The 23,766-nt window shown below is 46.4% G+C and overlaps 1 protein-coding gene across 6 annotated transcripts in view; it reads right to left on the reverse strand.

Moving 5' to 3' along the window:
* CTNND2 (catenin delta 2) overlaps nt 1–23,766 on the reverse strand; it is a 993,743-nt gene that overhangs the window by 114,707 nt on the left and 855,270 nt on the right. For all 6 annotated transcript variants that reach the window (XM_089312616.1, XM_051853868.3, XM_051853869.3 and 3 more), the window contains 2 exons: nt 17,485–17,602; nt 12,239–12,424 (listed from right to left, as the gene is read on the reverse strand). In XM_089312616.1, the coding sequence (XP_089168742.1) occupies nt 12,239–12,424; nt 17,485–17,602 (304 nt within the window). The remainder of the gene's footprint in view (nt 1–12,238; nt 12,425–17,484; nt 17,603–23,766) is intronic.

Consider the following 23,766-nt stretch of genomic DNA (forward strand, 5'->3'; position numbering starts at 1 on the left):
TCTCTCCTCTCGCTTGCAATACACCCCCAACACTTATATATAAACATTAGCTGTGATAAACTCATCTATAATTGAGATAATTTATTTTCTATGTATTTGAAAGGCAAAGAGGCAGAGAGTTCACTAGTTCACTAGTTCACTCCCCAAATGCCCATATCAGTCAGTGCTGGTACAGACCAAAGCTGGAGCCAAGAACTCAGTCCAGGTCTGCATCTGGGTGGCAGGGGCATAAGTACTTGAGCTATCACTGGATGTCTCCACGGGTTCAAATGAGCAGGAAGGTGGACCATGAGCAGGTCCTTGAGCCCGGACACTTTGATCTGGGACATGTGCATCCCAAGAAGCATTTTAACTGGTTCACCAAATATCTGCCCCTGAATTCAGAAGTAATTTGAAAAATACATATTTTTTGATTCATTACCATCGTTGCAAGTGACAAATGACAGAGTGGATTAGAGCGAGAGTTGCTAGGTTTATTAGGCACTTTGCTATGAGCTCTAGGAAATCCAGATCTTAGAGCGGTCCTGACAGTTAAATTTGCTTTAAATTGAATCTAATGAATAACAGGATAATGTGTAATCAAAAATTAATTACATGTAATTTTAAGATTATGGCTTATATGCACAAAGGAATAACAGTTACTATCAAAAATGACAGTTATGAAGATGATGTAACAACCTGGACAAATGATAATGATAAAAATTAAACGAACACAGTTAGATGCAAAGTAGTGTGGGGTCTGTGCTTTATCTCAAGTAGGATGCATCCTAAACACCTGTACTGATCACAAAAAATTTATTAAAAAGTGGCTTTCATTTTCTTCAGATTTCAAATTTTGTTAAACTTTTATAATTTAAAAAATATTAAAATTAAAATGATTCTGATCTTTGATTCCAGAAAGCCTTTAACTTCAAAAAAAATTATTTGAAAGGCAAAGTGAAGGAGAGAAAAAGAGAGGGAAGGAGGGAGGGAGAAGGGGGAGGGGAGAGATTTATTCCCTCTACTAATTCACTCCCCCAAATGGTCACAGCATACGGGGCTGAGCCAGGCTGAAACCAAGAGCCAGGAACTCCATCCGGGTCTCCAGGAGGCTGACAGGGCTCCAGCACTTGGGCTATCACACTCTGCCTTCCCAGGCACAGAGAGCTGGGTCAGAGTGGGACAGCTGGGGCTAGGACTGATGCTCTGGAACAGGATGTGGTGGTCCAACCCACTGCACCACAGCGTCCACCCCAAAGCCCCTGTCTTTTGAGAAAAGCAAAGCAATAAGTACCATGGGGGCAGAATCAAAGTATGCTATCTGTTTAGTAACTATGTATTCACATTGCTATTGAGAAAAATCACAATAAAATAAAACCATGCTATCATTCAGCAGAATGATATTAAGCTATTTAACTCATTTGTGTTTGTTAATAATTGCTTAAAGATAATCTAAATGACATATAGAAAGCTTTGTTGCATTTATACATACACATATATGCATGTGGGTATAAACATGAAAACAAAACTGTTTTAGAATCTGAGTAAGTTCCTTGATTTAAAAAAAAAATTACTGGAAGAAAATATAAGCTTCTTCTGTATCCTTGCAACATGAAAGTGGAAACGTTGACAGAGACACTGTAAAATTATTTAACTGTCACAAATAATTTCAATATTTATCATGCAAGAGAAATGCAAATTTGGTATCTTTTTTTCACAATTGTTACAGAGCTTGGTTTAGGTCAAGGCTAAAGCTCAGAGATGAATGTCATCTCAGGGGCGGATGCTGGACATCCTGCTGAAGGTCACTGTCAATGAGTTTGTCACTCATTTTCAGTTTCACAGCGAGGACATTCTGTCCAGAAACTTCTTGTTCTTTTAACCAAAGCCACATCAGAACTGTTCAGAGATGACTTTGTACCTGTGAACAGCCTATCAATGAAACCAGAACGTGTCTTTTAAATACATAAAAAAGGAAAACGAGCCAGCTCTGTCACATTGCTCCTGGTTCAATATTTGAGACTGGCTTGGTGAGCTGAACAGAAAGATAGGACAAGATAACAGTCATTTTGTGGGTTTGTCACTTGGGTGCTGAGCAGTAGCAGCAGTAATACTGGCTTCCTGGGCTGGGACGGTGCATCTATTTGCCACTGTAACAGAAACTGGAAGATTATCTCACTGTTTGCTTTCTTTCCTTCTTGTCTTTTCCTTAAACATTGTAAGCCATCATCTTCATGAGATCCAATGATGCTAAGGAAAATCAGAACATGGAAACTTCCAACTCAACCTGCCTGAGCTTTCCCTCTCCTGTGAGAGTGGACACAACAGTGGGAGGCCTGCAGAATGTTCCCATGCTCATTACTAATGCAACAGTTGAAAGCAAACACGGCGGGGGGGGGGTAGTTTTTTATCTTCTGCTGGATTTTATCTCGGTCTCCTTTTCTAACTTCTGTGCAATAAAGCAGGATAAGTGGGTAAATCAGTAGACACTTTTCTCCCCCTCTGATACATCATCTATGTAGCTCTTAAATACCTTTTATTACAATCATTTCTTAACAGCTCCAGAGAGACTCTGAAGGAAATAAGAGGACAACTGACGTGAATACAGATAATCCGTGGTGACTAGAGATGGAGTTCAAAGGGGATTCTTCACCACTTCAGAACAGGGGTGACACCTGGGCATGTTAACAGTGAAGGGAAATAACAATTATTTCAAGGACACAGTATCTGACCTTCATCTGGGCATGCCATTCAAACTTCTATTGAGTTAATAGGGAAAAGTCTTTTCATCATCTATGAAATGACCGAGAGGGTTCCTCAGTGATGGAGTTAGCACGGTGGAGACGAATTTGTGCAGCTGATCAGCATCAACAAGACAACAAGGTGATGGTGTGTTTGGGATCACACCCAAGTGTGTAAAAGATTTCTGAAAATTCTGTTGCTTCCCTTCCACAGTAAGGAACCCCGAGAAAGCACAGGATATGCAACTCTTTTACCAAAACAAATGTCCCCAATAAATTTAAATACAAGCCGTCTGTAAGGTTTCTATAAGACTAGTACACTGAGTGAAGTCAAGCAGTGGCTGTGTTTTCTATGTCCTAATACTGACCACAATACAGTTGCTTCGTCCTTAGGAACACAGGACTAAGTTTAGATCTCTTGGGCAAACTGTGTTTGCTTAGATCTTCATCATAAGACATTTCAACCAAACATTCTTTAAGAGCTTAGGATATGAAAATAATATATAAAGAAACTAACACTCTGCAGACAGAATGTACTATATCATAAAGAAAGAGTGCTCAAGGACACAAAGTATTTGCAGGAAACCAACAGAGAAAATCTAAATAGAGCATTTTTGGATTAGGTCATGTGCATTACTATCAAATCATTGCACACACACACACACACACACACAATGTATGTGTATTTATGTATCTTCAGTATTCATTTTGAAGTTTAAAAGGAAGCAGCATAGAAAAAGAGAAAGCAAACCAAAGAGGTGACAGGTATTTGTGGTTTAAAAAAATTTTTCTTGGTGGACATCATCTTGTTCCATCTTAGAGACAATTGTCAGTGACAATCCTACCTTCCTTAGAGTTTTGCTCCTGATGCTTGAAAGATAAACTGGTGCTCCCCAATTCTGTGCAACATGTTTCTTATCAGCAGCTACATTTTAATAAATAAAGCTTACAGAAGTTCTGGCAGGTCTGGGTTCTTGAAGGCATCACTTAAATATTCAAAATATGTTTTGTGTGTCATTTGTAGGTTGTGAGACAGAAAAAAACACCAGAGAGCATATCCGTAGTGCCAGAGCTTCTCTTAGTTGTATCCTGTTTATAGGAACTGAGAATTGTACACAGATACATAGATCTCATGAATCTACGGGCTGACTGGTTATGACTCAGAGTCAATGGAATTGCTGAGATTACTTTATGGATAACATGAGAGGCACCAAGAAAATTCATGCTGGAAACAAGATGGTGGAGTAGGGAGGGAGCTTACTGCTCTAGTCTAGGGGAAGATTAAAAAAAAAAGTGGAGGGTACAATCTCCTGGAAGAGTTGGGAGAAAACTGCAGAGGAAATTCCATGGAAATTAGAGGGACACTGTGGATCCATGTGGAGGGTGCAGACACACAGAGCTCAGGACCCCAGCAGCCGAGAGCCTCAGAACCAGGTTTGAAGAGATGAGACCAGACTGCAGCAGCCCAGGCCACTACCGATAAAGCTGTGGGGAGAGCCTGGGTGAGTCCAGCTTGGATCCCTGTGGGGGGATGCTGTACCTTCCAACCTAGAGGGAAACAAAGAGGGCACATTTCTCTGTCCCTGACCACCCAGCACTGGCATCCTGTAACTAGCCAAGAGAAGGTGGGCACCATTTTGGACATACATAACAGCTGCACCAGCTCCTGTCCACACACCCACCAACCAGCCAAGAGGAGACGCCTGAGTCTGGCTGGGAGACTTCACAGGGAGGTGGGTGTTCATGATTAGCCTTGTGTGCTGGGACTGTGAAAACACTGTGGCTGCACAGGAGGGCACAGGGTTTGGCTGGGTCTCTGAGCAGTCACTATGGGTGGCTCCACATGCTTAGGGCTCCCTGATTCCCTAGTGAGGGTTTTTGGTGGTTCTAAGTGGAGGACAAGGTGCTACTGGCGGCCGGCGCCACGGCTCAATAGGCTAATCCTCCGCCTTGTGGCGCCGGCACACCGGGTTCTAGTCCCGGTCGGGGTGCTGGATTCTGTCCCAGTTGCCCCCTCTTCCAGGCCAGCTCTCTGCTATGGCCAGGGAGTGCAGTGGAGGATGGCCCAGGTCCTTGGGCCCTGCACCCCATGGGAGACCAGGAGAAGCACCTGGCTCCTGCCTCTGGATCAGCGCGGTGCGCCGGCCGCGGCGGCCATTGGAGGGTGAACCAACGGCAAAGGAAGACCTTTCTCTCTGTCTCTCTCTCTCACTGTCCACTCTGCCTGTAAAAAAAAAAAAAAAAAAAAAAGGTGCTACTGGCATTAAGTGGGTAGAGGTTAGTCATGTGATGCACAGGACAGCGAGCCACAAGCAACAGAGAATCCAGCCGCCAGTATCACCAGTGTTGAAGCTGAGAAACCCTGGTGTGGATGGAAAAGATGCAGAATCCTGAGGGTGTGGAGTACTGAGTGGTAAAATGTCCTTAAGGAAACTAGATGGGACAGCAAAGTCTGCCATCTAGAAACCCTGAAAACACAAGGGCAGCATAAGGAGGGACTGCCGGGGTGGGGAAGAGGTGCGGCAAAACCTCATTCACGGTCAGAGGCGCAGGAGAGTCGCCCCGCGACAATCTGCACCCGGGATTTGCAGGCTGATGCAATTTGTTGCTTCCTGGACACAAAACATCACGTCTCCAGTCAACAGGCTGGGAGCATATGGCGAGGTGAAAGCAGAGTGAGAGTCTACCAGCAGCAGCTGAGAGAAGCAGATGGTGGGATGAGAAATGGTGGGTGAGAGAAGCAGGAAATGGGATGAGGCAACAAAAGAGAAAGCTGGCTACTAACAGGAACAAGAAAACTGTCTGGAAACAAGGAAAACCACGGGTGATGTTCAGAAAGGAGGAGTTCCCAGCATCAAGAATGCCACCAAACACAGAGCCCATCACTGACATTCACAGTCTCACTGCACCTTGAAGGGTTTACACAAAGCCATGCACAAACATGGAAACAGAAACACCTACAAGGACGCAAGCCCAAGTCTGAACTCTGAGTCTCTCCAGGAGGGGTCCCAGTGGAAGGATGTGTGGTGTTTTCTTGCAGCTTCTCTGTACTTATTTAAAGTTCAAATCTCCAACGTGGGGACTTGAACAAGTACTAACTTTTACATTTGTGCCTTGGGCCAGTGCATGCTATTTAGCCTCAAGCCTCATTTTGGGGTCAACGACATCCCTAAGACAGAATGGGGAATGCATGTGACTGATGAAGCACTGATCTCCAGCACCAAAGTCCTGAAAAGCCAAGCAAACTTTGCAGGTGATGGGATTTCACGGCACCTAACACCAGGGATGTGTCCTGTGTTAACTCCATCAGAGCCCAGCAGCTGTTTAGTGTGGCATGATCGCAAGTACTGTTTCTGCGGGCATACTCGACACACACACACACACTCAGTGGGTGTGGATTCCAAGTTCTTAAATAATAGTGATTTAGGATGAGCATTAGGTTGGGTGCCTGATTCAATATTCAGGATATCGACCAGCACTGTGACAAAATGCAGCACTGGGCAGGGACCCTGGACAACAGGTTGGAAAGGTGAAGGATGATGGGGTACACTTGGCTTACAGTGGCCCTGGAGGCAAAGTTACACTAGGAAAGAAAGAGCTAAGTAGGGCACGTCACAGCTATGAACATCAACTGTAAATAAAGTGACAGCAAGAGCTACAGGGCCCCAGGGACCAGAGAGGGACCACCATCCAGTGTGACTGGTGCCAGCCACTGGGCTAGAAATCACAGAACAGAACAAGACCACAGCTGATCTGCTGAAAACTGACTGTGTGGGATTGGCTGCTGAACCCGACTCATAACATGGTAAGTAGCAGAAGGAGAGTTCAGTTAATAAAATTAAGCAGAAGTAGATGGGGAAGTGATTGATTTTTAACCTGGAGTGAATCTTGAAAGGGTAGAGGCAATGTTTTATTTGGTTTTGAAAAATCATTGTCCAAGTAGGGGAAGGAGGGGGAGGGATTGCTGGGAAGAGGAACCGTGTGAGCAAGGGCTTGGAGGCTGCCCAGTGGGGCCTCAGGTCGGGCCGAGAATGCACAGGGAAGGGGCCCTGGAGGTTGTGCCAGGATGTGTCTCTCACCACGAGACAAGCAAGGAACACTAAAGGCCTTATAGAGACACCCACTCCTATTGCTTGTATGTATAAAATGTCACGCTAAATCATGTGGGAAACTTCCCGCTCATCAATTCATTGGGCATCTACAATTTAAGAAAGACGAACAAGAGAAAAATGTTTGTACTCAGATTGACTACAATGCACCAGGCTGTGTAACAAAGACAGTCATGGGAGAAAATACGTTGCATATAAAGCCTGGCTCAGAACTGTGCCTGGATTCTGGTAGGTTTATGTGTTCCCTGGTGTGTGTGTACACACACACACACACACACACACACTTCACGACAGTTAACTTTTAAGTCATTTACAACAGAAACAATCAGTTGGACTTCTAGGGGATCTGCCTGCTTTGCATTTGCTCTTTCTCAGCGGGTTTCTCTGTACAGTCAAGTTCACACTGAGTCTGGAAGACCCAGGTCTACACTGGTCAGCAGTCATCAGTAGAACAGAGGCCTGCTGCCTCTAAACCGAGCTGGAGCAGCCCCTTCCCCAGGACACCACCACAAGGTCCTTGACTGCATCTTGAATTGAAAAACAAAAGAATGGCTTTATCTACAAAAGGTACAAAAAGTAAACAAGTCAATGTTGTCCCAATTTCCCAGATCCCCACTTTCAGACTGCCCAGACCCTCTCCAGCAGTGACAGGAGGCAGGGAGGATCCTGACCTGCTTCGGGCAGGTGTTTTTCAGAGGACTAGAGAAACCAGCAACTTCCTATAACTCAGCAGCAGGCACTGAGCACTGGGAATGAATTGGGAATGAATGTATGAAGTTCTTTACACCAGCATGTGACATATGAGGTGACCCACGCATCCCACATGTGGTGTACACAGGTAGGTGTCCCATGCATCTCACAGGGGCTCATGGGCTCATGGGTCTTGCGGCTTCAGCAGCAACCCTTTCTTCAAATTAGAGCATGGATGAGGCATTCCTTTGTATCATATGAGGGCACCTCAAAGACATGGTGGGAAAATGAAATTAAAAGTTTATTTGGTGCCAAAAAAATTATGAGATCCACAGGGCTGGTGTTGTGGTGTAGGAAGTAAATCTCCCACCTGCGACACCCACATCCCTGCTGGTTCAAGTCCTGGCTGCTCCACTTCCAATCCAACTCCCTGCTATGCCCTGGGAAGCAGAAGATGGCCCAAGGGCTTGAGCCCCTGCACCCACATGGGAGACCCGGAAGAAGCTTCTGGCTCCTGGTTCTGGATCTGTCCAGCTCTGGCTGTTGTGGACATCTGGGGAGTGAACCAGTGGATGGAAGACCTCTTTGTCTATAACTCTGCTTTTCAAATAAATAAATAAATCTTCTTTTAAGAAAAGTTGAGATCCATGGATAATTCTTTCATAATATTCATTTCCATGCAATTTTCAAAGACTGCTCCCCGTATGAGTTTTCAATATTTTTGCAGCAAAGTAAACTTGTGTCAATTCCATTTCCCATGAACTTTTGAAGTACCATTGTATATTTTCCTTAATTATCCCTAACAGGAATTTAAAAAGGAAAAGTTCCTGAAAATTTCCTTATAACTAAATCTGACCTATAATATGTTTTGGTATTACTTTTTCTTTTTTGGCCCCAAAATACCAAATGTTAAATGTAAGACTCAATCAATTTCTGAAACAGAGCATGCCCCAGAAGCCATCATTAATCCAATTAGAGTTTTCCTGCTACAACACTGGGCCCTGTGCCCTGGGATATCTGTGTTGTGAGTGGACAACTTCGCTTTTTACTCCCCTGTCTCCTTTGCCTTTCTCTGAGTCATCCTAAAGAGAAAAACACATACGGTTTTACAAGCACACACGACTTAGTCTTTCACTGCCTTGCTGAGCAGTTTTTTAAAAAAATCAGTTTAAAAGATTACAAATACAACGTCCATCGCAGAAAACTTGTAACTACATTAAGCACTTTTTCTGGACACACACCCTTTGTGCATGTACCTGTTGTGTACTTCCATATGACACATTCATTATAAGACTGGCCAGATGGATCTGTTTCTAGAACTACAGCAGTACCTGTTAACAGGGTTGATTTAGGACCTTGGCTTCTCTCAATGGGAGCAGTCGGCCTTTAATTCCTCAATGCCAAGCTTCCCCAGCAGGTGGCGCCACCGAGACCCAGCGCTCTCCTGTTGTGTCCAGCAGTGTCCCTGGCCACCATGATGGGTGACCTCTGGACACGGTGGCACTGCCAATTCCTCCCCTTCCTCTCATACTTATAATCCACCTTCACCACCCTACTCATCTCAGGCCCTTCTGCCTGGGCTCCCAACAGTCTTTAAACGCAAGACAGTGTCAGCTTTTTATGATTTTTAAATACGCTGAATTTGACAAAACACACTAAATGGCTTTTCAAATGAACATAATTGTTATCTTTTCACATCTTCATTAAGCCTGTTATTAAATTTTCTGGCACTTAGACATATTTTTGTATTAATGCACGTTTAAAAGTTTTCAAAATCATTTGGCTAAAATCATAATGTCACAGCTTCTCTACAAACAATATCCACTGCATTTTAACTTCAGGAAGTTTTAGCAAAACTTTCTTAAAGGCATCTTTTTTTCCCTTAGGAAAAAAGACTGGGACAACATGAATTGCAGAAATTTCCATTTAAACTTTTGTTAAAAAATAAAATCACAAAACTGTGAATGACTTCATCATACTCAAGTTGGAAGGGAGCTCCTCGGGGTCATAAGACATGACTGACAACAGAGCGGCTAAGCCGGGGAAGGGCGTTCTCGACAAGGCTTCACGGAGGAGCGAGCACTGGAAACGCAGTTCGGAGAGACATTCGCAAGCGCTCCCTCTGATCACTCCCTCCTCTGAGCCCAGCCCACTGCCCATCCTGTCCCCGTCACTTGTGTTACATGCATCTTCGCAGAGCTTGGGAAAGCGTCTGATGTTAGGGTCAGAGTCTCACCAAATGAGACCCCAGCGACAGGCACGGGGGCCAGGAAAGGAAGGCACTCTGGCATCTGAGCCATGGCTCAAACCCTGAAGTCAGAGTGAATGCACTCACAGTAAACATTTTTCTCCACTCAAAGCTAATGCTGTATTAATGCAATTTCCCGCACATTGGCCTTCCTACACTGCCTGGGCCCACCCAGGAGACTGTGATGCCTTAGTTTGGGTGGACATTTCCAGGATAAATCAATTAGCGTAGGGATCAGCTCCCATGGAACAGATCACAGCAAAAAAAAAAAAAAAGATGGGGTGCTTGGCACAGCAGCTAAGACGCCACTTGGGACCCCCACATCTCATCAGAGTGCCTGGGGTCCAGTCATGGCTCAGTTCACAATTTCAACTTCTCATTAATGTACACCCTGGAAGGCAGCAGATGATGGCTCAAGTACTTGGGTCTCTGGCACCCATATGGGAGTTCTGGGCTCCTGGATTTAGGCTGGTGCAGACACAGATGTTGCAGGCATTTGGGGAGTGAATCAGTGGATGGGAGATTGATCTCTGTCTCTGCCTTTCAAATAAATAAATAATAAAAAATATGTATAAAAGAAAAATAAAACAATGACAAGACCCATCCTACCTTTGTTAGCCCACATTTTAGTTGATTTGCAATGGAAAATGTCCAGAACTCACAAGTGTCTGGTTCACGTAAGGGCACCACTGGGTAAGAGACAGCTCTTAGCATGTCTCACACTTAATAGGTGACCAAAATACACCTGCTGGCTGACCAAGGTGACCCCTGGGGGAGAGTCGGAAGTGGCCAGAACCTCAGCTCAGGCCTTCTCCCAGGGCTCCTCCCCTGTACCTGCAGGGTCGGAGTACGGCGCACTGAGCCGTGGCAGGAGGAGCAGCAGAGCTGGATTTAGTTCTCAGAGGGGAAGGCACCACTGAACAGGCACGAGAAGGGAGCTCCTGCATCACAGGTGTGTGTGAGCTGGAAGGGGCAGGCTCACGCTCACAAGCTGTGGGAAGCACCTGGGGCAGCCTCCGGGGGATGCAAACAGCCCCAGCTCGGGAATCTAAAGAGCTGCTACCATTCCTGCAGTCACTGATAATCCAGGAATGGGATTTAAGAATGCATTCCCACTTGTCCTCACTGTGAAGAAAAGACTGTCTTGGGGCCGGCACTGTTCCTTAGGATGTACAGGCGCAGCGGGGTAAAGTTGTGGCCTGCAGTGCTGGCATCCCATATGGGCGCCGGTTCTAGTCCTGGCTGTTCCTATTCCCATCAAGCTCTCAGCTATGGCCTGGGATAGGAGTAGAAGATGGCCCAAGTCCTGCACCCACATGGGAGACCCGCAAGCTCCTGGCTCCTGGTTTCAGATTGGTGCAGTTCTGGCCGTTGTGGCTATCTGGGGAGTGAACCAGCAAATGGAAGACCTCTCTCTCTGTCTCTACCTCTCTCTGTAACTCTGTCTTTCAAATAAATAAAATAAGTCTTTAAAAAAAAAGACTGTCTTTAACGCTTACTCCAAAGGAGACTATTTCTAAAATGGTTAAGAATATCATGTCGTGATTTATGCAAATTGGCTCATATATGTATCATGAAATAAAAACCTGGCCACAGAGAGCACTGCAGGTTCTGCCGCTCTTTCTCAGTGACCCACTGCCCAGCATGGTCAGGTCCAGGGCAGCACAACCCTTGGCAGCTGGATGGGTGGTCTCTGTGTGCAGAAGGTGGATGTGTGTCTGTGGTGTCCAGGGTCACCAGAATGGGGACATCCTCAGTACAAGCCATTTGGCCGGCAGAGAACAGGTGGCACCTTCCCACCCCTCCCTTGCTAGGGCAGCTCAGGGGCGAGGGCGTCAGCAACCCCCGGGCCAGCAGACAGCGTGGCGGCTGCTCAGGTGCACTCGGATGAGAGGGGCTCCCTGCCTGCCTGCATTTTCCTGCAGGTTGGGCACGGGCTCCTCTCCAGCGCTCGTAGCTGGCTGATGGAAGGGCTGTGAAGTCTCACACTTGCTTTTCCCGTAGCCAGGGAGAAGTGCAAGTCTGTGCTAAGATTCACGTGGGACCTGGGGCCATCTCCCCTGCAGCCTCCCCTCGCACAGCACCTACCTCTCCTTCACAGCCTGCCCGGGCCCCAGTGAGCACCTCCACCAACAAGACCATCAATGCTCCAGGGCCTGTGCCTGCATCTCCCTCCAGTCTCAGAGCTGGGGCCTCAGAGTGTGCCCTGGACTCAGCGGCTCCTCCACACGCCGCCCTGCCTCTTTTTCTTTTTGGAAATTCATCTTGGCTCAGTGGGGGAAGTATGGAACATTCCAGCATCTCAGCTGTGAAATCCACCCCCACCCCCACCCCAGGGAAACCGTGCAGCCGCAGCAGTGGTTTGGCTGAGCATCGAAACCCCAGATCCCTCTATGTCTACACACAGAGGAGACCCTGGTGCTGTGAGGGTGGGAAGGGACGTCACACACAGCAGCGAGCGGCCCCATCACCTGCTCCTGGGATTTCTTCTTCTTCTTCTTCTTGCCCCAGCACCCGGAGCTCTCGGCGTCCTTGCCGTTGGCCTCGCCGCAGAGCAGCCCGTCCAGCTCGTCGGTGCCCATGTGTTGTCCCTGAGACGTCTCTGCTGCCAGCCGGTAAGAGAGGTTCCTTAGGATGCACACACAGTTTTCAACGGTCTGGAGAGGCCCCCGAAGGGAAATGACAGAGAAGCAGCAAATAAAAACCAGCACCACGTGCGCCCAGCCGGCCTGGGCCGGCCCCCAGTCTCCACCACGGACGCCTTCCTCTTCTCCAGGCTCCCCCGATGGGCTGTGGTGGGAGAATTTAGGGAAGCATGGAAAGGTCTTCAGGCTTTTTCTCCAGCCTGAGAAATCAGTTATCTCCAGCAGTTGCTTCTACAAACAGCTGCCATTGATGAAACATTCACACATTTGCGGGGGATTACAAACTCACACCCACGGGAGAGCCACACGTGGTCCACGTGACATCGCCCATCTGGGGAGGGGCATCCGAGTCATGGGGAGCGGAAACACTGGATTTCCATAGCCCTAGTAGGAGGTGCAAACACAGGTGCCGCTTGGGGCACTTCTGGGAGTGAAAAGGAGTAACAGGTGCAGACCAGGGTCGCCCCTGGCAACAGAGGGCCTGGTCAGCTGGGGGTGTACATGTTCTCCTTTCACCCATGTTTCGGGGCTGCTGACACTCGGGTTACCTTAGCAGAGGGGTTGCGCCGTGGCTAAGGGGGCTACCCGCAGAGGCCTAGGTCTCTGGGACTCGGGGTGGGTGCTCCTCTGCGAAGTGATCACGACAGGACTGCATCTTGGGTTGTTGTGTGGGCCACGTGCGCTAAGGCACCTAAGTGGCAGGCAGAATAGAGCCTGTGAAATGTCCACATCCTAATCTCTGGGGCCCGTGAGTAGGTTATGTGGCAGGGGCGGGGTGTCCGAGCAGGGATGGAGGAGGCTGATAGGCAGACCGTCAGGTGGCGAGACAGGCTAGAGTATGCAGGTGGGCGCACTTATTATCACAGAAGTCCGGGAAGTGAAAGGGAGTAGGACAGTCAGGGTTAGGGAATGAATGAAAAAGGAGGTGACTGGCCATGGCTGGTTCTGGAGACTGAAGGGGCCCCAAGTCAAGGAGCGTGGGGTCCTTGAGAAGCCGGGGTAGGAAGGCAGCAGATTGTCCCCTGGAGCAGCCCTGCCGACAACTCTGACTGCAGCCCAGTGAGACCCTCTGCAGTCTCCAGGTCTCTAGGACCCTCATAGAAGAAATCGGCTGTTTCCGGTGTGTGGTCATTTGTTCAAGCAGCAACAGGCAACTCAGAGAGCAGGCAACTGCTGAGAAGGCCTGGGCACAGCGAATGCTACACAGTGGCAGGGACCACCTGGCTTGGAGGGCCTGAGCATGAGACCCAGGCATAGGCCACCGGGGTGCAAGTCCTGCTCCTGTCTTTATGAGCTGTGTAGCACCGGGCCAAGAGGTTAATCTCTGTGCTTCTGTTGCCACATTCGTAAAGTGGAGATGCTGACTGGTCCTTAGTGGCAACCTCACAGGACCACTGGGAGGGTTACATGAGCCAAGAGACATGACTCTCAGAATAGTGCCTGCTGCAAAAGTATCTGTTGTTTCCATGAGAAATGAAGTCCTCACTCCATAAGCACCTGTTCTAATAACTTCTGGTTAAGAGGAGGGGTTGGCAAACCATGGCGTGTATGTGAAATCTAACCTGGAGCCTGGCACACACATGCTGTCACTGGAACACAGCCTGCCCACCCGTGACTGTCTAGAGCCGTTCCCGGGCTACAGTGGCAGAAGCCAGCAGTGGGCGGAGACGACAGCCTGCACAGCCCCAGCGCTGCCTCTGACCCTTTGCTGAAAGTGTTGTGAAGACAGCTGGGGCTCCAACCTCTGTTCTGGACTTGAGGAATCATGCGAAGAGGGGAGAAAATAACTCATTTTTTTTAAAGGCAAACTTGGCTAAATAGCATATGTTTTTCCTGACTAATATACAGAGTGCAAAAAAAAGGTATATGAGCAAAAAAAAAGTATATGAGAGTGGGAAGAATCATATAGTCTTAAATGGTAGATACGGAATTCGTTCCCTTAGAAAAAGTTAAAAAAAGATAAAAGAAAAAAGGCAAACTTGATGGAAGAAAAGCAAAGCAATCTAAGTTTCATTGTAAAAATGGTTCCACCTTGGCTATCATTCCCCAGGCTTCTGTCGCGTGACAAGCCCCACGGAAGGCAGGCGGTGGAGAGACGGCTCCCACCAGATGCCCTGCCTTTCTTTGCAGCCTGGGGTGTGGCTGGAAGGGGCGGGGCTGCAGCATCAGGTCCTGTCCTTTGCGTGCATGCCACGGGATCCTGGGGACTGCTTGTCAGGATTTCTCTCTGGAGCCTTTGGCATTCTAGACCTTTCTTGTTGGATTCTCAGGGTTTCTGAGCTGCTAATCCCTTAGGCTTTGAGTCAACTTGATTTCCCATTTCAAGCATTCTCTCAGCATCAAAAGAGGGAGTAGCATGAACACAGGTATACACAGGAGCCACGGCAGAGAGGGAAAAGTCTCTCATTGAAAGGAAAATGGCATAAGTCAGCACGATTTTTAAAATCAGCTCAAACTGATTTCCCCTACATCAAAGACTTCGGAGAATCAACTTCCTTCTCATCCTGCTGTTCGTCTTCCCTGGGGACATTGCCCATCCCCTGTTTGACAAAGGACTACTGGGGAAGAGATCTGTGGTTCCACTAAAAGCTTTATAATCTATCTGTGGCCAGAGAGGTGACCTGGGGAGAAGCTGGAGGGACAGAGAGCAGGTGGGGGGAGAGTCTGGAAGGGCCCATAGGGGTGGAACTCAAGGTACAGCAGCCTGGCTTGTTTGGGTAGGTGACCAGGTCCAGAGCTTTCTCTACGGGGATGGAGAAAAGGAGAAAGGACCTGAAATACCAGCAGAAGGTGTGGGGCAGCTGCTGGCTTTGCTCGTGGCGTCTGCTGCTGTCCACAGTTCCTCTTGGTGGCCAGAGTCATTTTGACTCCTTATTTTCCATTACAAAGGACTAATTTGGAAGTTGTCCAGTACAATGCTCTACCATATGCTACCCATTCAACAAACTGTCCCAATTAGAGGAGCAGAGCCCAGAGCTCGCATGGAATCCAGTCTCTTTTATTCATGAACTTCTCTGGCCTTAAAGAGAACATGTCCTTATTTTTTGTTCCAACTTGTCACTGTGAAGGCTCAGAAGTGGCCCAGCAGAGAGCTAAGTAGGAAATTAGGGTACAATAATAATACATCAAAACTGAATAGCACCATTGGCTAGCAAAGCTCTGCTAAGTAACTGATTGCATCAGATCCTTCTGCAGCCTCAGTGGTCACCTATGATTAGCCTCCTTGTTCACCAACTTGAGGTCACCTGGGTACAGCCCTCCAGCCAGTTGCAGGTAGGAACAGCTCAGTCTACTGGCACTGTGCCCAGGCCCATCTGAGCTCTCCTCCTACTCCACTAGGGCTATCCAGGTCTTACGACTCAAGCCCTGGATACACCCAGTTGTTTCAGCTTCCTCCTTTGGGGAAAATGTGGGCATGAAATGAGAGGATTTGCAAGGCTTCCCAAGAGTTTTAGGAGGCTAGCGATCTGCAGCACCAGGCAGAAGCACGGCAATTTTAGAGCCATGTTCCTGAGATAGCCATGACCTCTGGACATGGGGCGGGGGAACGAGGCCAGGGATGCTCATTTTATTTCAACCTCAGTATCCCAAAGCCTCTCCACCACTGCTGAGTCTCAGGAGGTTGGGCCTTGTGAACTACAAACAGTAGTTGTCTCTTATGCTAACCGTGTGTCTCTTATGCTAACAGGCATCTGGAAATACTCATGATGTCTTGACTGGTCATGTTTTTGGGGATTTAATTTTCCTGCTGATGAGGTTAGAAGATCTAAAATGCCCACAAAGGGCTGATATGAAAAGGGAATGCTTAAGTCTTCATTACATTGTATTCTGTCTTTGGAATGAACAGCACGCAGTAAATGCATGAATTCCAATCCAGTGAGTGGCTGTGACAAGATGACATGTAGTGCTCGTGACCTGGTGGATTTGTACTGCACAGGCTGGAGTCCCAGAAGACAGCTTGCATCCAGCTTGCAGGGAACAAGGCTCAGCCTTCACTGATTTTTCAGCATTTCTTGGTAGCCCTCACGTGTGGTCAAGGTTGAGAAGCACTATGCTACCTCACCCACAAAGCCAACGATTCCACCTGACTTTACTTGTTATTATACTCGCTTCCTGCATAGAGGGTCCATCTCAAAGTTCCATCTACTAAGGCAGATTTGGAATCCAAGATACACACTGAATTGCCTGATAAAACTTTAAAGGTACAAATATCTAAGACCCGAGTTAGACATTCAGCCTCAGAGGACTGTCCTGGGGTCTGAGCAGATGCATTGATCAACCATCCAAAGAGGAGATGTGGCATTGCCTGGAGAGGTTTTTGATACACCGGGATGGCATAGGTGATATCATCCAGCTGGAAGAACCCAGGGATGCTGTGAGCAATTTTACCACACACAGGATAGCCACTTAATAAGGAACTACTCAGTCCCACATGTCAATAAGGGGGACTTGAGAATCCTTGATTAAAGTTGCACGGTTATCAGAAATATTACTTTAAAAGTACTAGTGATGTTTCATTCTTAGGCGTTGGTTATGAGTGTGATCAGAGGACCAAAAAATCATTTATCTATACAGCTATGTGTACTTCATGGTATGCATACTGTATTTCAATAATTTTTAAAAAAATATTGGTAAAGTCCATGTTTATATCAGGATATTATGCAGTTACACATTTACATTTAGAGTGAATCCAAAGTAATTTGATTACAGCAAAACAAAACAGCTCAAACATGGAAAGCCCACCCAATTCTATTTTGGGTATGAACCAAAACACTGAGTAGACATTGATGCTTTCACATGTTGGCAGCCTTGTTGATGTAGCATTTTGACAGCATTAGTTTAGATTTTGCAGCATTTTGAAATGGTGCAATATAAATACAGGTTGTTCAAAAGGTCTAGGTTAGGATGGAAAGCCCTGAATAGACAAATGGTGGAGTCTAGTAGGAAACCAAGACAGAGTTCACAAGGAAAGCGTGAAATACTGCAACCACTCTCCATTACTGTCAGCTGTTGTTTAGCCCTGTGGACGTCTTTATTCTCTAAGATGCTTAATCTATGCAAATACAACAAACCTTGCTATCGATCTCACTGCTCCCCAGTGCAGACTGGATCACGTACAGCAAGGCATCTGTGAGCCCGTCACACTCACGCATCCTCCTGCGGGCCTCTTCTCCGGCTGAACTCACGTTCCTGCAAGGCAAAAGGGCGCATCAGCTCACATCAACGACCTCAGGGTCACCACCCCAAGGGCATCCTTCCTCAAACACCTTCCCGCTTCCTCAGAAGGTTCGTCTGGAATGGATCTTCATGAACACCTCCTAGATAGGAGCAAATCACAACCTGTAATGCAGCTATGGAGTCCGGGCTGCAGCATTCCTAACACATGATCTGCCAGACCTGTGCCTGCCGAGAACGAGAGACTTCCAGAAAATTCTCAAGGATAACTTCATTTACATTTGATGGGGAAATCAGAAGCTTTTGGATTAAAAGGCTTCTCCTTCTTTGAAAATTCTGAAACATTTTCAAAGACAGAGCTTCCAGCTTACGTAGTCTAACTTCACTTGCCTTCAAAATACACCTGCCTCGGCCCAGCCAGAAGTGGACTTGAGGTCACAGGTCTGGGTTTCTGAGACAGTTTAGCCACTGGGATGACCCTGGCACCTCTTATGGAAGGAGTTGCCCCAAGCTCTTCCTGTCCTGGCACAGGCTGAGCTGAAGGAAACAGAAGGGGCTCTTGGGATGCGACCCATGGTTACAAGGTCTTCTTCCGGCCCAACAAAAGGCCCCAGACAGCCCTGGTGCAAGGTGAATCTTTGAGCTGCTTTTGGTTACTCTGTTAGGTAGGAAGTCAGATATGAGCTTATGTGTGTGTGTGACATAAAGGCCTAAAGAGTTGACATCTATGTCCAGCATATGCATCTCAAAGTCATCCCAATAACGTCTGCAGGGGCAGCCCAGTATCTGCATCCTGCCCTGCCCCCTTCTACCGGATAACCTGCCAGGTGGAGATCCCCGCCCCTTCTGCCTGATAACCTTCCAGATGCAGCCTAGTATCTGCATTTCAAATACCCTCCTCTGGATCCCGATTCTCTAGGAGGTCTTGCTCACCCTTCCTCTAAACCCAGGGCGGTGCCAGCTAGGCTTCCTCCTGTCTGATACCTTCAGGGAGAAAACCGGACTGCATTCTTACAAATGTCCCTTCCCTAATAAACCTTGCTATTTTACTTTCCACTACTCTCTGTTTCACGCCTGAATTCTTTGTTGCGTGAAGACAAGAACCCTGCCATTCACAGGTAACAAATCCAGCTCCTGAGAGGTTGTTCTTCCTCTGCTATCCATGGTTAGGAATTTGTTCAGGTAGAGAATTTCTGCAATGATTACAGACAACACAGACTACAGAAGGGACGCTGGAGGACAGGTGTTCATGAAGGGGACGAAGGGATTAAAAGAACTGAGAAAGCATGGGGGAGGCTGATGGAGAGGGAGAATGGTCAAGGTGGGGTGTCTGTTGTCGGAGGCCTCAGAAGCAGCAACACAACATGGAAAGGATAGCTGGGTTCACGTGGGAGCTTGGACACAGAAAGCCTGGCATGCGGTCAGATAACCTGCACGTCCTTGGTAAGGGTTTAAGGGAGGGGTCGTGTTCTAGCTGACAGCTGGGAAGCCAGGAGACAGATCCCAAGAATCTGGGAGCTTGGAGATCCCAAGGGTCAGGAGATGTTGAATAGAATGACCATCTGCACCTGCACTATCACTGACCCCATAATCTCATCTCATTTTCACAAACCCTCTTGCTGTTGCACTTAATTCTATTTTACAGCTGAGAAAACTGAGTCGCAAAGAGGTTGTCCAAGGCCATGTGGCCAGTGAGTGGAGAAGATTGGTCCAAACCCCAGTCCTGTGAAGGGGGAAATACAAGGGCCTTGGGCCTGATGGAAAAGATGAATGGAACTGATTTTCTAGGAGTGATAATGAAACAGGCCAAATGTGGAAAGGCAACAGAACATACATGTTTTCTTGGTTATCTAAAAAGTTCCATAAGATATGTCAAAATAGGATCTATAAGCATGTTAATGTAACGCCAGGAAAGGCCATTCGATTCAGATCAGAATTTTAGCATTTGCTGATCTTAAAATGCAAACAAAGTTCCTCAGTTTCTCAGATAATATAATTGGTCGAATATGTACAATATTTGTATGTATAGGTTCACAAATTCCTTCCTTTGTTTCTGTCACTAGCCAGGGTGGAGGAAGAAGAACTAACTTTCTAATGGGGAAACAGTGATGGCAAGCATATTGGTATTACTTTAAACAAGAAAGACGGCCTTTATAAAGGAGCATTTTAGACCATTTCTCCTTGAAATTATTTTCAACAGGTGGAGCTATGAAGCTGTTAGAGTAAGTGTCAAAAATTCCAACCAGAACTCTTTGGCCAAAAGAACACTGGGTGGCAATGTGTGGTTATGTGCAACTCTTCGTAGTTGTGGGAGGCCAAACGTGTCTCCAAATGGAGAACCATGGAATTCAAACTTCAAAGCACCTCAAAGACAGCTCATATACGCCCTAGTCTGAAATAGCCTGGATACTCTTCCTTGACTGACCTGCTCTGGATTCCCTTTGAGTAACTTCATGATGGGGTACGCTGCCTCCTGATCCACAAATAAACTTCACAATGATCAGTCCTAATTTCACTGATAAATAAATGTGCAGGACTAACCAATAGGAAACAACAGAAATGAACAACTCCATTAACATTAGAAGCTGTCAATATTAATCTTAGGATTTTTCTAGTTTCTATTCAATGACAGTCCAGTCTCCTACCAAATCTGAAGGTTATTAATTGGCAACTATATTAGATTGTGTAGGATAGTCAGAGATGACAAAAATTAATAAGTGAAGGAATCAGCAAAGAAGGGATAAAGACTGACACACACATGTGCATGCCTATAATTTATAGTTCTGATGACACACACAAATGCACATGCATGCATGCCTGTTTTCTGTAGTTACAATACACACACAAACATGCACACACAATGCCTATTGTCTGTAGTTACAATGACACACACATGCCTGTCTGTAGTTGCAATAACACACACACATGCCTATTGTCTGTAGTTACAGTGACACATGTATGAACATACATGCATGTGTGCCTATTGCCAGTATTTATGATCATGCACACAATCACATAGATGCTTATTGCCTACAGTTATGACACACACCCATAAACATAAATGCATGCATGCCTATTGTCTGCAGCTAGGATGACACACACAAATGTGCACACACTCATGCCTATTTTCTGTAGTAGGCACACATACGTGTGCGTCCACTGTTTATAGTTCTGATCTCACACACATACACACACACATCTCTTGTTTAGTTATGATGCCAGTTTTCCACTGATGATGACACACACTCATAAGCACACACGCAGGAATGTGTATTTTGCTAGCTACAATGATGCTTATTATGCATTTTAAATGAATACAAGTGTGTAACTCTCCTTTCATGAAGTCATGGTTTCCCACAAGCTTTGATCTGAAGTTTCCACTTTTAATCAACTATTCTTTTGTGTGTGAAACACATCATAAGAGAAGAATTGGGTTTTCACTGTGGAAGTAGGGAGGGTTTCCTATTCCTCTTTATTTCCCCCAAACACAAAATCTACTCTTCCAACTATGACATTTAGCTTTATATTGATGTCACTAATACTTTTTATCAACATATTAAGGCAAAGTCTTAACAGCTTATGATTAAAATATTACAGTCATGTTAATAGCATATTATAAAGCTATAAGCATCACAACCTCAACTCAGCTCAAATTCTGTTTTCTGCATAGGTACTTTGAAACTTAACTGCATACTTCCCAGTGTAATGAAAAGAAACCTGATGACCTTCTGTGCTGATAACTGAATGGTTAGTTGTGATCATGACCCTGAGTAAGTGTTCGACACTGAGCCAATGTCCAATCTAGAAAACTTCTCATTCTAGTTGTATTTAAGCCATCTCCTGCCCATGAGAAAAGTGCTTCCATGTCTGGCTAGAAATAGGTGCAGCAAAATTCTGGGTATAAACACAGCATTTAAAAAAACCCTATAGATTATTTGTTACAAGCACAAAGATCTAGAGAGTACCTTAGAAATGATCTTTATAATCTTGATTGAGTTTCTGCTTGCTGTCATTTGGAATGTTCTGCATAAAGTGTATTCTATAACCTTTTTATCTAGTAGATGAGAAATGAGGCACAATTTATTTCTATATCACCCAATTAAAAGATCAATCAATCTTCTTTATTCCTATGCAACCCATTCAATGGCTTCTTTTCCTCTGTCCTCCATGCCGCTGAACACTTCATTTCTCTCTTTGCTTTTATTTAAAACAAATTCAACACGCAGTGCTCTCAGAGGATCCAAAGTAGAACTTACACCATATGTTCAACTGAGTGACTACAGCTTTGTACATGACAGACGCACCTGCTTCAGATGGCCAGGATACAGAAGATGAAACCACACAGACAAACCAGAGACGAGGCTTGGCGGACTCAAATTATTTGTAATTAGTCTCTCTTTTCACTTCCCCCTTAACTCTTTGAAGCTCTGTCAGTGATCACTATTGATTTTGTACTGGAATTACCAGGGCTGTGACCTGGTTATCGCACTGGGACCTTTTATGAAGCATGTCATACCAAACCCAGCACTCAACTGAGTGCCTCACATGTTGTAGATGCTCCATACAAGTTGGCTATCCCATGTGTACTTAGCTCTTCCACTGGATTGGGAAGCCAGGGACACCCCCCATCTGTGAAGGATTTACCTCCCTGCACTGTGCTGACAGGGTCAGCATCAGAGGCTGTTTGGCTATTTGCATGCAGGCTTGTTAGATGTGAGTTGTGTTCTGGCCCCTACAACTCCATCCTGGATTATCCACAGGGCAGTCTTAATTTTCAAAGACAGAAAAAGCAATGGAGGTCAGCTTATAACATCAAGAGTAAAATTGTTTAGTTTGAGACTTGAAATTTCTTTCATTTGTTCATAATGTTGATCTTATATTCTGAGTGCTGGAGAGAGCTAACCAAGCATTTCCCATTTTCCCTCCCACTCCAATCCCCAGGCTTGGAGGATGAAGTTTCATACTTCTGCTCCAAGTTAGTTTCTCTTTCCATGTCTCTTACTGCCTCCCCTCTCCATTCTATCTGCTCCTTGGCCATTGTGAGGTGGCCTTCACCAGAGTCATCTCATTCCCAGCAGACATCCATTCCCTTGAGCCCTTGGTTCATGCCTGGTCATGACTGCTTGTTGTCCATCATTCAGTCCAGCCCATCATCTGCCTGGGCTGGTGCTCACTGGGCTCCCTTGTCCCATTCCTCAGCTGAGAATCAGCAGTGTCCAGACATTGGGTCTCTGAGATTCTTGGCTCAAGTTCCTGAGACTACACAAGGGCTTGAGGGTTAGAATGAGCTATGTATAGGGTATCAGGAAGCAGAGCTGAGATTATTTCCAAGAGATACACAGAGTCTCATGGCAGTGAAGAATTGGTATGGCCTTGATACAAGCCAGCAAGGCAGCCAGAGCAGAACCCACCAGAGATGACAGCCCAGACCAGGGTCTGAGGATGCCTGGGAGCCCTGGGGTGGAGTGAAGAGTCCCCAGACTCTTGGCCACAGGGAAGGAGAGGGTGTCCAGGGTTCCCTGGCTGTCCTGACCCCTCTGCCTGGGAATGAACTTCCTTCTGCCTCCAAGCCATTGACTGCCAGTCACAGCTGCTAGGGCTCAACCAGCACTTTAGGTTGTCTGCTTTGTAAGCCTTGCCTCTGCTCCTCTGCTCCCTCTTTCATAGCTGCAGTCAAATGCTCTTAGAGCACCTGGAACACTTGATGTTTGAGGCTGGTTCCTTGCTACCCTGGGGGTGAGGGGGGAACATCATCTAATTTGGTTGTTCATTGCTCCCTATTACACAGCATATAGTGGGACTATTAAATAGTGACTGTATGAAAGAGTGGTAGACATTTTCAGGTCTGAGCCATTCTATACCAGTGACGGTAACTGCCAATTTTGTACCCAGGGATCATGTCATAGTATTCAGGGACATTTTCAGCTGTCATGACTGGGTATGTGTTGGGAAGTGTTATTGGCATCCAGTGGGAAAGGTGGCCTACAGTGCTCTGGACGGGCACCCACAACACTGGATGCTGACAGCATGGAGCCTGAGAAACCTGCTCTAGATGGCTGGGCTCTGTGAAGATCTAATTCGTGTCCCAGCACCTAACATGCCTTTACTTCATGGTTCTCAAACTTTGGCCACAACTGGAATGTTCTTTGAAACTGATGAAAATACAAAGCCCAGGCCCC

This window comes from Oryctolagus cuniculus, chromosome 14, assembly GCF_051225735.1.
Source record: "Oryctolagus cuniculus isolate XC-2025 breed Fujian yellow rabbit chromosome 14, ASM5122573v1, whole genome shotgun sequence".
Taxonomy (NCBI): Eukaryota; Metazoa; Chordata; class Mammalia; order Lagomorpha; family Leporidae; genus Oryctolagus; species Oryctolagus cuniculus.